Source organism: Gambusia affinis, linkage group LG04 (assembly GCF_019740435.1).
Source record: "Gambusia affinis linkage group LG04, SWU_Gaff_1.0, whole genome shotgun sequence".
In the NCBI taxonomy this organism is placed as follows: Eukaryota; Metazoa; Chordata; class Actinopteri; order Cyprinodontiformes; family Poeciliidae; genus Gambusia; species Gambusia affinis.
This window is the reverse complement of record NC_057871.1, coordinates 25,105,831-25,123,491: the sequence shown is the minus strand read 5'-3', so window position 1 is coordinate 25,123,491 and position 17,661 is coordinate 25,105,831. Positions and strand designations below refer to the sequence as shown.

Below are 17,661 nucleotides of genomic sequence, written 5' to 3'. Positions count from 1 at the left end.
TATAAAAAAAACCACCAATCTGTTGGTAATTTGGCAGCTTTCTGTTCTGTTTGTTTAAAGGCATGGCGTTCTGACAAACAAATCTCATAAATCTTCCGTTACTGCGGCATTCACCAAATAGAAATTGTTTGTATGCATTTATGTAACGACTTAAGGTTTTAGTCTAAACAAAACTGAGATAATAAGGAAATCGTTTTGTACAGAGAATGTACAGTACATGTCGGGTTTAAGCTGTGTGTCTTTAACCAAAAAAAAAAAACACACTGTGTGTACTCCATTTCCAAAACTTCCATGCTTATTTCACACCTGCGTGTGTGTGACCATAGACGTGTGAAAAGCATGGGGAGGAGAACCACTATTATCACCTGCGTCGTGTTTGTTTGGTGCAAAACCGACTGATTACCGAGGATCTGCGGCGAGTCGTATTCCTGATGTGAGCTCATGCATGCTGCCCCGTTCATGTTCATTGGTCTTGTGTCTGTGGGTAGGTGTTTGTGTGTAGAACTGCTGTCCCAGCCTGCGGCCCACTCAGGCCAGATTGCATTTCAGATTTCATTAGCTGCTGTGGACGTCTTGCAGACAGGCCTGCCAACAGAATTGTGTTACATGAAGATGCAGAGTGGCAAGAAAGTGTAGCGGATGACAGGGAGAGAGGAAACTTTACATCATGGACAGTTTTTACGGCACAAGTGTAACCCGTTTGTTAGGGTGTACCTGCCTTAGTCCGTATGAACAGGGAGTCCGTTCACCCTTAGAAACTCTCAAATTCATGTGTCTGACATTAAAGCCTTAAAATTTCTTAAATGCAATTTAAAAATTCAAGCCGGCCTTACATACGTTAAACACAGGTCTAGGGCTGTTGTAAAAGAATATTTTAGTAATCGAGCACCCTATAGAATATTTTTACGATTGTCCGAGGAATCGGATCCTTCTCTCTCTCTCTCTCTCTTTGTCTCTCCCTTTCCTACCATTCGCTCCAAAACAGTGATGACACGATTCCCACGCCACAGACGCTGTCGTACTCCAACCGTCGCACCGCAAGGTTCAACAGTCCTTATTTCTCCCCGGACCCCTGGCAAAACGCTGCACAACTCAAAGCCATGCTGCCAGCGCTTCACAACAACTCAGGTGGAAGTAAGAGCGCTGAACCCCACAAATGATGATCCGGGTGGAACACGGTGCGCTACATAATAAAACATAACTTAACGAAGCTTCCAGGCAGAAACATTTTCCTCGAGGAATTTTGATAATTGAGGTACTCGAATCGTTTCAGCCCTTCACCAGTCTTAACCATTACATTTTTTTTCTCAAGACTTTTCTGTCAGGCTAAAGTTTGAGTCACCTGCACACATCTTTATTCCTTCTGGGACTCGAGGCGGTCGAGGCTAACGCTAATTAGCTACACCGTTAGTAGCTAGCTAGTTAGCGTTTTTTTTTTTTTTTTTTACATCCATCATCACTAAGTTCAAATTTATGGTCAGTTGATCATCTTTTGTACATTTCTGTTTGAGTCTTAAATTGAATCCATATTGATCTTAGTAAGGTTTTGAATTTGAGTTGGTGAAACCTGAAGATTCCCTGACATATTTGTCAAAAATCCTGGGGTTGAAAAGGCTCATAATGGACAATAAATGATGGCAGAACCTTTTAATGGGTGTCTACTAAACAACAGTGTCTTGCAAACAGTCTTCAAACCACTTGAGCGTTTCACTTGTTGTCACACTGCAACCACAAACCTCACTGTAACTCTAGACTTTTATCATTGCCTGACACGTTGCAGAGCATAATTAATTTTTTTATCTCAAACATCTGAGAAGTGTGCCATGCATTGCTATTTACTCCTATACTCTAATACCCCTGAAGAAAATAAAATCCCTGGGTTTAACTAGCACAAAACAGGGAAACATTTCACTCAAAACCAAATCCCCTCTCATTAAATTAAAAGATTGATTGGTCAGCTGAGCCAAAAAACCCCCCAAAAAAAACAAAACTTTCAAATACCAATGACAATTTAATTTGAATGAAAATTCCAATAAAATTTTTGCACCCTGTTTGACTGAACTGAAATTGGTTCAAATGAGAGTTAATGGAGAAATAAATCCTGAAAATAATTTCTTTTTGTTCTAATGTTATTTTATGTACAAATTCGTATTTCTGAAATAATTTTATCGAAACAAACTTGGAAGCAAGTGCAAGAAATTACTCCAAAAACTATTCCTCCTGTTTTTAATTAGTTTTGCTGGAGTTTCCCCAGAATCCGTACTTTGTCTGAACATTTTCCTGACTTGAAGACAGACATGAAATGTTGGGACTTTTGACACCGTGAAACAAAACGAAGAGGACGCGAAACCAGAAAACACACATTCAGTGACGGCCTCCGAGTCATCAGCTGGCCAGAGCCAAAATGTCCAGCAGGAAGTGACATGGATGCCAGGGGAAGCAGCTGGTCCTAAAACCCCATACATGAACTCCAGGCCAGACAATCAGACTTTTTGGCTGCAGACACTCAAATAGCTAAATTAAATAATGACTCACCCCGAAAAAAAACTGAGAGAGAGAAATTAGTCTACAGAATCCAAACAAGACATAAGTTGTAAGAGTCTGTTGTTGTTTGGGGTGGAGAGAAATGGAACTGGGGAGGAACTCAGCAAGACAAAATGTTTTTCTGTTGTTTTTTTTGCTGGAGGATAGACACGACTAAGCTTGTTTCCTGCTGTTTATATTGCATTACTACACAGATCTCTCCTCTGTTTGGTGGAGCTGAGAAAGCCACCCTCGTATTTGTTTCAGTAACACTATTGTTCTTTTATTCACAGCCAATATCCCAGGGAGGGATATTCACTTGGAAGAGGGCATTTCCCCCCCTTAGTGTCTCATTTATTCTTCACACTGGGGGGAACATATGAGGACATGCACTGAAACCTCCGGGAGCTGCTTGCTCCTTTTGGGCTTTGTGAGAGAAACTGGTAATAAATGCATAAATACATTTTGCTCTCTTGTTGATTTGCACAGATTTGCAGGGGGAAAAGCCCTGAATTAATAAGCCACCTAATTTTAAATCATTTATCTAATCCAGTGTATAGAGCTGGATTAAGGACTCAGATGTTACAGTTCAAACCTATAGAAGTCTGCAGGCGTTTTTTCTTTTCATTTGTGAGAGAGAGAGAGAGCAGTAGACGTTACACAGCTCCGCATTGCACTGCAAAAACACAAGATCTTATTTTCGGTGTGGTTTTTAGTGCAACTGTCTTAGTACACTTGAAATAGGACGAAACTAACTTACAAATAACTTTTCAGCAAGATAAAAGAGCTTGTTTTAAGTAAATAACTCCTTAATATTGGTGAAAAAGATTATTTCACTTATAACATGGGAAAAATGTCTTGTTATAAGTGAAATAATCTGCTAATGGAACTACCTCCTTTTCATCATTATGAAGGAATTATTGACTTAAAGTCTTATTTCATGCTGACATGTTAGTTTTTTTTTTTTTTCAAGTGTACTAGAGCAGAAAGTACATGGTTAGCATGTTAAGTAGTGCATGTAGATCCTTAAGGGAGATTGGGAGATTTGGTAATCCATTATGGACAAAGTTGCACTGACTTGAGTAACTATTTGGGGGAAAAATGCTCTTAGGAGTATCTTTAGTTTTACTTTCATCTGAATAACTTTATTATAAAGTATCGCTACTCTTACTTGAGTAAAATTTTGATCTTGTTGATGTTTCATAAGATTTCCATTTAAAGAAATTGATTTGGAAAAAGTTTTATTTTGTAGTTATGTTATTCATATAAATTCTTTTCCTCTTTTTTCTCTAAACTGCTTAAATTTTATATTTCGATTGATGTTTTGATCAGTTACTCAGTACTTGAGTTATTCTAGTTTTCAGTCATACAAAAACAGTCTTTCTTTTTAATATCCAGATAAACTTCTTTCTTTTTGCAAAGAAAACAACGTCTGCCTCAGATTCTAGGAAATGCAATATCTAGTGTACATCAGTCCTTACAGTCTAATTGGTAAATCAGCTATAATACGGCAACCCTAATAAAATAAAAACTGAAATTTAGGTGTGGAGTTACCATCTCTGTCCAAATGTATATTTTTTTCTGATTGCATCAAAGCTCCTCGCTGGTGTTTGAGCGGAGCCTGCCGGTTTCCAAATGATGATCGCCGTCCAGCGTTCCTCATGCCTGCGCTAACTTCGCAGTAATTTCCATTTCGTTGTCGTGTCTGATTCAATTTGCACAGAATCCAGCAGTCTCTTTGGGCAAGAGAAAAAATTCACTTAGAAATTCAGTTATTAGATTTTTCTCCAATGAGTCAGAGTTACAATGACGCAGCTGATGGCACTTGAGATGGAAGTGGAGCCAGAATCTTTCCAGCTCGTAACTTTTTAGCGTCTGCAGTTATTCGGCTGCACAAGTGGGAGGTTTCAGCGAGTCGGTGATGCGTTGCCGAGAAGATGTTATTAGTAGCACACGAGCAGGAAAAAATGAGTCCAGTTATTATTTACTGCATGCTTTCTATGCATTGTTACTCATCTACTTGTGGTCAGATGAAGGGAGGACAGAAGCTTCTCTTTCAATTCAAGTGAATGCGTCTTATAGATACACGAGAGCTGGTTTTGTTGACAGTCATTTTTTTTTCTATGTGTGACAAAAATCTCTACACGTCTGGTAGAAGAAGTGGAGTTACTAAACAGAACTGAAACCTCTCAAACCCTTCTGGTAGGATGTGTTGTGGTTGAACTTTGGTCACAATTCAAAAATGTATTTTTGACACAAAAGCAGCACCAAACACTGAACTCACAGGGAAGCATGGAGATGGTGTCGCCTTGATCTGGCGTAAATTTGTTTAGGTAGACATTCAGGTTTTTTTTTTTTCTCAAGTTAGATGAAAATATTAAGTTCTAAATATTAGTACGTTTTGTTTCTTATACCTCCAAGTTTCTTCTACTTCTAGCAAAAGATGAAAACAGATTCAATTCTTCGGAGTCATTCTGACTCGGTGGCTTTGTTCAACAAAAAAACATTAAAGTCCAGAACTAAATGTGTGCGATAGCCTGACGAGCGGAGTGGTTGTCTCTCAAATTTTGATAGATTTTGAAAATATTTGCCTCCTAACAGACCCGATGTTGAAATTGAATCAAAATGGGTTTTAAGAAGTTAATGGTACAACGCCCTGCACGTTTATGTGTCCCAGTTATTTCAGCACCGTTTAAAAGCCGGCCACGATAAATCAGTTTATCAATTAGTAACATGACGGAATAAAAGTCATGTTACTACGTTTTAAATTTTGTTTACAAACACTTATTAATTCATTTCACTTAAGGTTGTGGTTGTGTGTGGTTTTTATTTACGCTGCGTTTATTTCTTGTTTTAATCTTCCTGTTCCAGTGTTAAATGTTCTTTAAAAAATTTACGTTTATTAGTCTTTAAGAGAGCAAACTTGCATTATTATGCGATTAACATTTTATAACTTGAAAATGGCCTCAAGACAAAAATATTATCCTTTATTGCAATACTTTTTGTGACAATTTCCCATCCAACAAAATTCATCGTGACAAGCCTGATTGTTTATTTTTCTCGCAGCAAATTGCCTTCTTTTTTCATTTGAACTTTACATGATGAGTATCACTCTGAAGACAGCTTGAAATAACTTATTACGACCTTTAGAAACCTGGTATTTTTCCACGGATGTGTCCACTTTCGAATTCTACTGTTTGCTGACGTTTACGGGGCAGCATCGTCCGAGAACAAGACTTCTTTTTTGTTGTCTCTGCAGAAGCGTTTCCACTGTGCAAATAACGATGTATTCTTTTACAAGAATACATCGGTCCGCAGGGACGATTTTATTATCGGAGCTTGCTAGAACCTTCCCAAAAGCTTCAGAGATTTATTTTCACGCCTTTTAACTTTGAGAAGATGTGTCGTTTGAGAAATGATCCGGGGGCCAGACGTTGCATTTTTTTTTCTGCCCCCCTCTGTCACACTAACAGATAAATACACACACAGGCGACGTTCCTGGTCACAGTGTCCCCACGGAGTTCAGGGCAACAGCTGAACTTTGTGTTGCTGAGGGACTTCTGCTGCCAGACTCCCAGAAGTCGTGTTGTTGGTATTCCCACTGTGTTTTCCTGCCTGGGCTCCCTCCTCTCAGCTTTTGTCCTCCGCCTTCATCACATGAACCCACCTTTCATCTCTCCAGTCCTTCGTTTAGTCTGTTTCGGTTCACTTTGTGTTCTCGGAACAGCAGCTGACGCGCATTTTCATTTTTGACATCATTTTCCGAGCGTGAACTTGAGCACCTCGTTCGTTTCAACGGGAGCGACGTCTTCACAGAGGATGAAACGACAGTGGAGGGAAAATGTGCGAGTGGAATTATAGATCTCCTAGAGAGCAGATTGGATTTCTTACCCAGTTATGACAAATCTAAAAGCTTTTTTTGAGCACAAATGCTCAGTTTCCCCTGTGAGGCCCGATGGGTTGAAAAGAGCGTTTCTTCCATGCTCACATCGATACTCAGACGCACTTTGTTTGATTTATCCCAGAAAGCCAATGAGCTGAATTAGACAGTCTGGGATTCCCCCTACTGGTGACAAGTGGAAACACAATAACAGCCAATTGTGTTTCCTGTGAGCAAGTAAACCCCAGATGTTGAAATATGAAATTATTAAAATATGGCAGATCATTTATATAATCAGTCTGTAGAGCCATCAAAAGGTTTTCAGCATCACTCCATTGTCTTTCACACAACTAAAAATGATTTCATTGCAATTCCTCATGTGGTTTCCTTTATATTGGTCACTGCGCTTCGTCTCGGTCATCTAGACACTATTTTGACCCTTAAATCTGAACTGTGTCCATACCCAAAATATGCTTGGTTTAGGTTTTCTGTCTCAGTTCCTCATAACAGCCATGTGAACAATGTCCTTTTTATTTCTAAATATCATACGGGGGCGGGGGCTTTTGCATATTTGTAGCTGGAATCTGAAGTATGCAAAAAATGACTTATAATAATTAAGAGCAACTGAAGATATCAATTTACATGTGCTGCAAAAAAAAAAAGAAAAAAGAAATCATTCAGACATGTTATGTGTAGAGCAGAGTAAACGCTGTCAGGAGAAAAGTCCTGTTGGGAATCAAGAAATTAGTTCTTATCTAGCAGAAACTCATTCTTGCTTTGCATATGTCACTACTCCGTCCTGCAGCTTTATTCGCTTTCGTCTCTGAAGATGAGAAATTAAGTAAAAAAAAAAACAAAAAAAAACTTGAATTACAAAGGAAACCCAAATCTGATGAGGATGTGGCCAAAACGGCAGCAGTGAATGGAAGCAGCTGAACGTTTCACTTTTCAGTCAGGTTGTGCTTTACTAGTGAGTTTTCAACTGGAATACGTAACGTTGAATTATTTTAACGTCAAATTATTTTAACGTCAAATTATTTTAACGTCGAATTATTTTAACGTCGAATTATTTTAACATCGAATTATTTCCTATATGAGCTTGTCACACCACTCACTTGCTGTTAATCTGTTGGTTTTGGGCCCAAAAACTAAGTCCAGCATAAACTGACACATATTAGTTTATAAAAACCCATTTGGCTCAGACACTCGGAAAGAAAGAAAGTTTGTGTTACTATTCTGCTGTGCAGTATGATACTCAGTATCATCCGTATATGCCATGACCTCCAAAGGCTCTTCATTGTGTCTGAACCAAGTGTTTCGATTTAATTCGAGAAAGTCTGCAACGACTTATGATTATATTTTCAGTCTAACCGCTTTTGGTTTACCAGTTCAAATGAAATAAAATGACTTCAATCATCCAAGACGGAAGCCTCTAAACTTTAGATTTCCAAGAGGTCAGCCTCGTGACGGGAGGTCACTGCATCGCCGCGGCGAAACCTCTCCGAGCTGGCAGCCGTCTGCTTTCTGAAAAGTGCGGAGGAATCTCTGCATATCTTCCTCCACCTCGAGCCGCTCCTCTAAACCTCTTACATCAGCCGTGCGAGCCGAACACACTCTGCTGCTGCTTTCTCTGACGCTCCTCTCGCTTCACATCTTGCTGCGTTTGTTCAGTACTCAGATTCTCCACCACAAGGTCCAGAGGACAAAGGCATGCTGCAGAAGGCCACATATTCTTCTTCTTTTTTCTTTTTCCAAAGAGCCATTTTATTCTGTTACCACAACTGAACAGATTGAAGTAAAGCAAAAATAAATAAAACACTTTTATAACATTATTAGAAGCTTATTAAGTTTGTTTCGCAGGTCTCTGATGGTTCCTAATGGCATTGGTACTGATGTTTCTGATTAGCTTCTTTTTATTTGTCTGTCAACATTAATTTATAGCATCCAGACTATTTTAAATGCTTCCTGTCTTTGACAGTCATCACTGTTTAGGCCTCCAGCACTACAAAAAAAAAAGAAACAAAAAAACCCACAAAGTGTTATCAAGAATTTTTGTCTAGTTTGCTGCAAATATTACACTTGAAATAAGATCAACCTAACAAGCAACTTCTCTGCAATATATAGGCTCGTGTGTTAAGTCGATAATTCCTTCACGCTCCAGTATGTAACCTATAAAGCAAATGTTTTTGTTTTACATATTTGTTAAAACTGTCAATGTAATATGACACAGACAGTGTGTGAAAAGATTAAGCTTCTCTACCTGCTCCCTGAGCTGTTGTTGCCTTCTGAAGAAATGCAACATCCCCGACCAAAAACTACCAGTCAGAGCCAGGAGGAGGGTCTTAACGCTGTCAATCATGTTCGTGTGCGCTGTGTGCACTTTGCTACATGTGCTAATGGCGGAGGAACAAGATACCGTTTCAGAAAAACTGTTTGTCCGCAGTCATCGGTGGCCATGTTAAGTAGCCTCAGCATTCAAAGCAGGCTTTGGCGAGAAGCTGCAGCCAAAGCCTGCAGCTTCTCGCTGCAGCACACCGTGCGCACACACCGCGGCGCACGGTGTGTGCGCCGCGGGGAACGGTGCACACACCGTCTTGATTGACAACGCTAAGACCCTCCTCCTGGCTCTGATTGGTTGTTACTGGGAGCACTTGGAGAAGATGAAAGAATTGATTTTTTTTTTTTTTTGCATATTATCCGTCTCATGTCATTTTGTCACAACCAGTGTTGCCATAGTTACATTGAAAAAGTAACTTTTATCGGATTACTGATTATTCCTCGGAAAAGTAACTAAACAGTTGCTTGTAAATTAGTTTTGTCTTATTTCAAGTGTGCTAAGGTATTTGCACCAGGAACCAGACCAGAAATACTTAGTATGTAATACAATACCAAGTATTAAATGTTTGTAATGTTGGTCCCTTTATGTCTCAGTAGCAGGACATGAAGCCTCAGAGGCTCACGGTTCAACCAAGCAGCCATGCATTCATGTTGCTTCTGCAGGGAATTTCAGTCCAATGTGTGTCGGTAAACACAGCGCGCGCGTGCGAGTTTATGTGTGTGTGTGTGTGTGTGTATACATATACCTGACTGTGTGCAGATGTCTGTGTGTGCTGTAGTGTAGTGCATGTCTGGCAGCGCTCCAGATTTCAGCGCTAATGGAGCGCTAATGTCCCCAGTGTGCCCTTGTTTACTTAATAACTACATATGGGAGGACAAGACGAGAGCCTTCGCCTACTTAAGCATGACACAGCTTGCTTGTCTGACTCACTGTTCCCATAATGCCTCCCTGCATTTGGCCCCTTTATGGCTCAGAAGCAGGAATAATCCTCACAGGCTGCAGCTTGTCGTTTGATCGAGAATCTATTGATTTCATTTAGCAGATGTTCACCTGTTGATTAAAATTCAGTTTATTCGTTTTCCTGACATGACCAGACTGTGGTCTCTGGCTAAACATTAAGCAGGACGTCCGTGTGGATAAGAGAGGAAGTGCAAATATAATGAGCCCTTCTTGTTATCAGCATGCTCACTTATGATCAACTCGCTCAGATTACAGCCTTCTGGTCAAGAAGTTTACATACACTTAACTTGAATGCTATGTTCATTCTAGACTTATTTTCTAGGATATAATAATTATGCAACTTCAAAAAACTGCACAGAATCCTGACTTTTGATCTCAGAAAATTGAAGTCAAAATGTATTCCTTTATTATTTTTTTCACCTTTTTTTCCCAGTGGATGTCACACACACAAAGAAAATACATCTGACAAAATATTAGTGGTGTTGTAAATGTTGATATTTGTGTATCCACTGTATGCTGTCTCGTCTTCGTTTTGGCAGCCAGGTCAAACGTTACTCCTCATTCTTCGTCTCTTTCAGTTGTTGAAGGCAAGAACCTCATTCCCATGGACCCCAACGGCCTCTCCGATCCGTACGTCAAACTCAAGCTCATACCGGATCCTAAAAACGAGACCAAGCAGAAGACCAAAAGAATATACTCCAACCTCAACCCCAAATGGGACGAGACCATAGTTTTGTGAGCACCGTTTATTTACCGTCTTCTCTCTCTTCTGTCCTTCATAAAGCTACATTTCACTTGTCACTGCCTAAAGTAATCATGGAGTACAGAGGGAATTAGTTATCCGGAAGTTGTAGTTTGTATCCAGTGTATTATAAGCCTGGCGGGCCACCAGGCTTTACTTGTTCCCCCACCAGGCTTAGCTGTGCTTATTTATTTACGTTTTTTTTAAGTGTTTGCCATTTTTAAGACTTTAGAGTTGGTGTTCAGATATTAATCTTCCAATAAGCTTAATTATCAAGTGATATTTTCAAATTTCCTGTCAACTTTAAACATTTTTTAACTCAAAAACACGACGGGCCGCTGGATGAATGACTGGCGAGCGCCCCGACCACCGGGCTCAGCAAGAGTTTTCTGGGGGAAACCTCGGTACCCCTTTTTTTCTTTTTTGCTTCACATTGATTATGATGTGCTTTCCAGCAAGCTGAAGCCTTCGGACAAAGATCGCAGGCTGTCTGTAGAAGTGTGGGACTGGGATCGGACCACCAGGAACGACTTCATGGGATCCCTTTCCTTTGGCGTGTCAGAGCTCATGAAGTCTCCTGCCTGCGGCTGGTAATGTTGGCATTCTTGACTATCGCTTCTGTAAACCGTGAACAAAAGTAGTTTGAAACCTTAAGCCGTAAAACCTACTCACCAAGTAAATACTCTGATATTTATTCAATAAAAAACTGTAATTATAGTTGAAGAAAGTGACTTTTGCTCTACTTAGCAGTTTAATTGTTCTGTACAGACATCCTTCTAATATTTCGTACTTATTCCTGTTATGTAGCCTTAGCTTACTGTTTTGTGTTGCAACCCCAAACTTGGTTACATTTTATTGGGGTTTCATGTCATATATTGGCACAAAGTAGAATTTATTTGTGCTATTATTTACTTATTTACTCAATTTAAGATCATCGGAGGAATAGCTGCTTACTTTTTAAAATCTTTCAATTCTTTCCTTTGCGTTTCCTTCCTCGTTGTTCTTCCCACGTGATTCTGGTTCTTTAGGTTCAAGTTACTGTGTCAGGAGGAGGGGGAGTACTACAACGTCCCCATCTCAGTGGAGGATGATGGGAACGACGAACTGAGGAAGAAATTTGAGGTGAGGATCGCTTTAAAATAGTCACCCCTCTGTTTTCCTGTTAGTTTTTTTTTATTTTTTATGTCACCCAGCGTGTTGATACTTTTCCAGCTAATGTCTTTGTCCTTTGACATGTGAATTTCTTTGCATATGTACAGTTCTGGAAAAAGTTAAGAGACCACCGGACTGATTCCTGAGCTCTTCCTGAGTTAAAACTTCAGTATTTTTGTTTCTAAATGAATATGAACTTGTTTTCTTTGCATCTTTTCTGTTGCTTTGATCATTTTTCTCATTTTCTACAAGGAAACGCTAAATTTGTGCTTGGAATTTCAGAGACATGTTGTCAGTAGTTCATAGAATAAAGAATAATGTTAATTTGACTCAAACATAAACCTATAAAAGGTAACGTCGGAGAACTGGTCATTTTAAGTGTTCTCTTAACTTTTTTTCCAGAGCTGTATATACATATCTAACATTAAAAATATTTTTTTAATAGTAGAGCAGCCAGTACCAAACAGTTTATTCTGCTTCATCAAAATATCGACAAATTGATTTCTCACTTGCAACTTGAATTTGGGTTTCTTTTTTCAAAACAAAACGTCACACTAAGGCAAAAGACTGCGTCAGCATTTTTTTACTCGAGTAAAAGTCAAATGTAGCCGTCTAAGAAATGACTCCAGCAAGACCAAATAGAAATATTTAGTAAAGCAGCTACTCGAGTACGGTGTGTCTGATCAAAACATCCATCACCTCAGATTTAAAAGTTACATCATCAGACGGACCACCATTTAAAGTTCTGTGGAAATTTTGTTATTTTAATGATCGAAATGAAAGTAATTCAGATCAATTGCTTAATCACAAAATGACAGAGTCAGGGAAAAGAAGCACTTTTCCACATCCGTTTCTTTCAACGTAAAACATGTGAAGCTTTCACAAGAAGCAGCAGGTGTGTGTCTGGTGAAATTTTGGTTGAAATGTTTGTTCTTCGTTCAGTGAAGTTACTCTCAGTGGCTAGAGAATCCAGAAACTTCGCTCAGGTAGAAGTAGTGACACGTAGTAAAATTACTCAAGTAAAAGTAAAAAACACTCATAAGAGTGCAGTTTCTGTTTTTCTTCCAAAACGTGACTCAAGTAAACGTAACTGTAACTTTGCTGGAAGAGTTAGAACTGGACTGCATGAAAAGGCATTTAAACTTTCTCCTCCTGCCACCTGGATTAACATCCAGAGGGATTTAATATGCTCACCCCCTTAACGTTGGGCCGATTCAAGTCGGCTTTAAAGGACAGAGACATCAGCTTACGTGTCTCATGTAACCTCTCCAAAGCTACGTGATGTCTGCAGAGTATTTTTCATGAAATGTGAAACGGTTCTTCACGTGTTTGTGTATTTCGTCTTGTGGTGTGTTTTATGCTGCTTTCTCGGCCAGGTCTCTCTTGGAAAAAGAGGTTTTAATCTCAGTGTGTTGTTCCTGGTTAAATAAAGGACACACACACACACACGCACACACACACACACACACACACACACACGCACACACACACACATCCATGCTTGATCCAGCTGCCCTGAGCTCAGAATCATGTCCAGGACGGTTATCAGATTGTCACCGTCCTGGACGGCTGTTGGTTTAATCACCATGCGGCAGCTGCAGTTGTGGATGTTCTTATGTAGCTTATTGTCTCTTTTACACTCTTGTGTCCACAGCGGTCATATTTGTTGCAAAAATTAACTCTTTATTTTATGTCAGCACAGCCACCTTTTCCAGTATGTTTCTTCAGTGAAGACACCCAGCTGCCACATGAGTTAGATCGTATTTTACTGCTAGGAAATCACACTTCGAAGACAGCAGCTGCGTTTCCACTACTAATGTGTCCAAAACTCTGTCAGTATATTCGAATGTCGAGAAAAAACACACTTTCGCAATGGCGGTGTTTCCATTAAACTTGAAACGCAATTAAGGTCACCTGTGAATAAGTTTGTTCAAGCGATAAGTCACTAAAAAAACACGGCGCCGTTGTTCCTACCACCTCCTGTCATCTTCTTTGTCCTATTTCCTGCAGTAGTAACTTCCTGTTGTTGATCATGTGACTCGTGTGACACGAAAACAAAGTGTTCCCATTGTAGTTCTGCGAAATGCACTTATTTTCAATTCAGCCCTAAAACTACCTCAACCTGGAGCAGTGTCTTTCTGTCGAAAAAACTTGACTTGTTTCCATTCAGCAAATTTATTTTCGTAATTCCAATTTGGGCAGTTTTATGGTCAATGGAAACACAGCTAGTGACTGCAAAGGAGTTTGTGAAAGTGAAATAATGATAACTTTGTCAGTTTGCTCAGTTGGATTTCTTCAGTGCAAGAACATCTGAAATCCCAGTTGAATCCTCGTTCATCCAGTTTGCGGTGCGTCTGGGAGGCTCACTGAAGTGATAATACTTGCTAAAACAGTGCAAGCCTAACCTTTTGCAGATTTTTCATTAACTGTTGAAGAACTACTACTTGCAGGTTTCTCCATTACTTTGCATGTCTTTACTATAACTCCTCTCTTTTCTGTTTGAAAGGCCCAGATTCTTCTATTGACATTATAATATTACCCACCAAAAAGTTTGAGTCTGATTTAGTTAGTGAAAAGGTCATAGTGCAAATCAACTGGTAAATCTTTGCTTGAGCCTTTCCATAGCTGCGTCTCTGCTGACGTTTCTCTTAAATCACATTTTTAAGCAGTTTTCAAAGGAACTCCTTGTACTAAGTTTATATTTTTAATGAAGCTATGCTTACATAAAAAATGATTTTATTAGAGTCGGCGGCGAGTTAGCCTTAGACGTAGCATTTCATGACAAGAATATAATAGTAATAGTGAGGGGTTTTGGACAGTACAGATTGTAAAGTGGCATGTTGTTAAATGAAATGTTTTTGTTGTGAATTGTTTAATTGTCAGAGTTTAACTGTCCATTTCATTTCTACTACTGATTGTATGTTAGTAGATTTAATAAAGCAGGAGGTGGTTTTACAACTTGCTCACTAACGTTTATCTAATCCATGCTAGAAGTGATCCTGCTGCACTCTGATGTTTGCAAAAAGTACATATAAACATTGAATACTTCCACATGTCCTCATGTTGAGACACACTTTGTGTATTTCACTAGGATCATTTGAGATGAACTAACATTTTTGCTCTGCTTTGTTGTACAATTTTCAGACAAAAAAGGAAAAAAAACAAAACAAAAAAAAAGAATCTTAAATGTATTGGTACAAATACATTTAAAGTCAATGTTCTGCAGAAGCACCTTTCACTGCTTGTTGAACTCTTCGTGTCGTGGGGAACTTCTCTGTCCTCCAGCTTCTCTTTCCTCCTCATAAACCCCTCTGTGGTTTCTCCGTTTCCCCCCCTCTTAGCTTCCTGCTCCCCCCCGTGTCCACGGTGAGGCCTACAGAATACTGTACATCCTGTGTCACGTGTTCATGTTTAATGCAAGAGTTTCTCTCTTCCTTTCTTCACGTCTTGCCCTCCTCTCAGGACTGCCAAAATAACTGTAATCTGAAGGTAGCCCTCTCCCCTCTCCTCTCCTGCCCTCCCTCCACCTTTTATCTGCTCACATTGCCCCTTTTTTTTTATGTCTCATCTCGTTATGGTGACATGTTGCTTCATTTATTCCACGCCCTCGTGCAATTTGTATGTGGCCCCATGCTGCTGTGAATTCAGTTTTTCCAACATTTTGTGTCTTACGTGCACAATTTTGACATTTTATGAATGTAAAAAAAAAAAAAATGTAAAAAAGCCCAGTTGGGTATTAAGTCCCTTTTGGTATTTTTATTTTCGTTGGTGAGTCTTTGTGTTGTTTGTGAAATGATTGCCTGTTGGTCCTAACTCTTCGCTTTTACAAGTTTGTGGTTCTGCATGTTTTCGTTTCCTGTCCGTCTTAAACTTCATGTCCTTCTTGCTTACATCTTCTCCTGTATGAATGTATTTTACTGTTTCTCACCCCCAAAAAAAGTCCTTAAAATTTCTTAGGCAATGTTGTTGTACATTTAAGCATTACCTTATCACCTTAGTTAAAGGAGCATTTCAAATGTCAACATGTCTCTCCGTGACTACATGTCTAATATTAGTCTTGACATTAAATTCACAACTGTCCTCAGTAAAAGTTTAGCTTAGAAAAGCCAGGAAATGAAAACAAATCAGTTAATAAAATGTGTGCAATGAAGGGAAATGGTGCTAGGATTCAGTATTGTACACATGAAGCAAAAAAAAAAAAAGAGTGTGAAACGCCAAGAAACCAGCTGAAATTTGTCGGTACGCACACTCACTGCGCAAAACTCCACTGCTGAAGGAAAACCACGTTTAAGCTTCTTTTTAAAGTTTGCTTCAGAAAATTTAGACAAGTCAGTAGCATCAGGGGAGACGAAGTCGGAGCTAAACTCTAGAGATTTCATCGCACACACTATGGAGGAAAATAGTTTCTGCACATCGCCCCCGAAATACCATACTAGTGAAATTTGGAAGTGGGAACATTGTGATGTGGCTGCTCTTCCAACATGTGGTTCTGGTAGATGTCATATGGACAGATGGATGGAGAAATGTACCCAGACTTTCTGGATAAGGCAAGATATTAGACCCAACCAAACAGCCAAGGAGACTCTTGATCGATTTCAGGGAAAGAAAGTAAAGCTGTTAGTCAATCATGTGACATGCATCTAATTGAATATCTGTGGGGGAAAAAAAAAACAGAAGATCAGAGTGCATAGAAAGTTTTAAGAGTTTATGTAAAAAGAATTGATCAAAATCAGTTTATATCATTAATTTCTCCCTGGAGAAAATGTCTTGATTGTGTCATTAGAAAAAGTTATTTTCCCTGTCATTGTAATTTTTATTTAACCAAGTTGATTTCTTTTACTTGGCTTGTTGACGACATCTGGTGTGAATTTTACATGAGTAAAAATATTAGAAATATATTTACTGAGCATATTCTGTCCTTATTTTGGCCCCTGTAACTTGGACATGACTGGTTTACTGTAGTACAACGCTACTTCTAAAGCAGTAGAGAGAAATACCGCATGTGACCACTAGATGTCATAAGTGGACTGAAGTGCCTAAAGCAGAATGCATGGCTTTGTTTCGTCCTACATAAAATTCCTGTTTCACACCAACTCTCTTTTTCGGTCTTTAAAAACCTTTATGAGTTTTGATGTCATATAAAAAGTGTTTATTTCTAACAAAAATCCATTTGAGTCATGGTAGCACAGTGTTCAGATTGCTCAAGTTACTGCAGTAGAAACTCAAATTACCTAAAGGTACTGCACATCTCTCGACTTCGCAGTTGTTTTCTGTTGCTTTTAGCTCTTATTACTTGTTTATTAACCTTTATTTGATACACATTGATCTGGTCGTTTTGCCTCTAAAGTAATTTTTTATGATTTGGTCATTGTTCCATGTAGGGTTATGCGACTCCAACAAATGACGTCCTTTAACAGGAGATTCCTCAGAGGTATTTTAGTTTGATTAGTGACGGCGTTCTCCTTTAAAAAATATCAAAAATCAGAAATAGGCTCAGAAATGGAATTAGGGCGCAATATAAAGTCCTCAGAACATAATATAAAATTAAACCATGCATGAAATGTAATTTTTTGTTTTTACTTATTAACTCTTATAATGTACCAGAAATAACAAGATTCTTAAGCTCATATACGTTAATGAAATACATAGGTACAAAATGGCTATACAAAAACATGATAAATAGTAAACCAGCTTGTAAAAAATTACTCATACTCATTCTGTGGCCTTTGTTTGACTTTACAATAATTACTCCAGATGTGAAATGTGTTAAAGTATATATAAAAAGTAAACGAGCTCTATAAAATTAAGAACAACAGGCTCTGAAAGGACTACTATGTCAATATCTGTGTAACTTTGTAAACATGGCTTACATCCCGACGCTGCACATCATCGGCATGAAATAGATGGTTTATTATGATATGGTCTTGGTATTCCACCACATTTCTCAGCGGATGTGCTAAATAATAAAGATTTACCTTCTCATCCTCCTTATCCTCATCCTCCAAGTCACAACACTGTTTTTCAGTGCCAAACAGAATGACACTTCATACCTCGATGAACAGGCCA

General features: G+C 39.0%; 1 protein-coding gene across 3 annotated transcripts in view; it reads left to right on the top strand.

Moving 5' to 3' along the window:
- Positions 1-17,661, top strand: part of prkcaa (protein kinase C, alpha, a) — a 137,204-nt gene that overhangs the window by 82,053 nt on the left and 37,490 nt on the right. For 2 of the 3 annotated variants that reach the window (XM_044113812.1, XM_044113813.1), the window contains exons 6-8: positions 10,280-10,436; positions 10,899-11,033; positions 11,472-11,565. In XM_044113812.1, the coding sequence (XP_043969747.1) occupies positions 10,280-10,436; positions 10,899-11,033; positions 11,472-11,565 (386 nt within the window). Of the gene's footprint in view, positions 1-10,279; positions 10,437-10,898; positions 11,034-11,471; positions 11,566-15,057; positions 15,085-17,661 lie in introns of all 3 variants that reach the window. The other variant, XM_044113814.1, reaches the window with a different exon arrangement.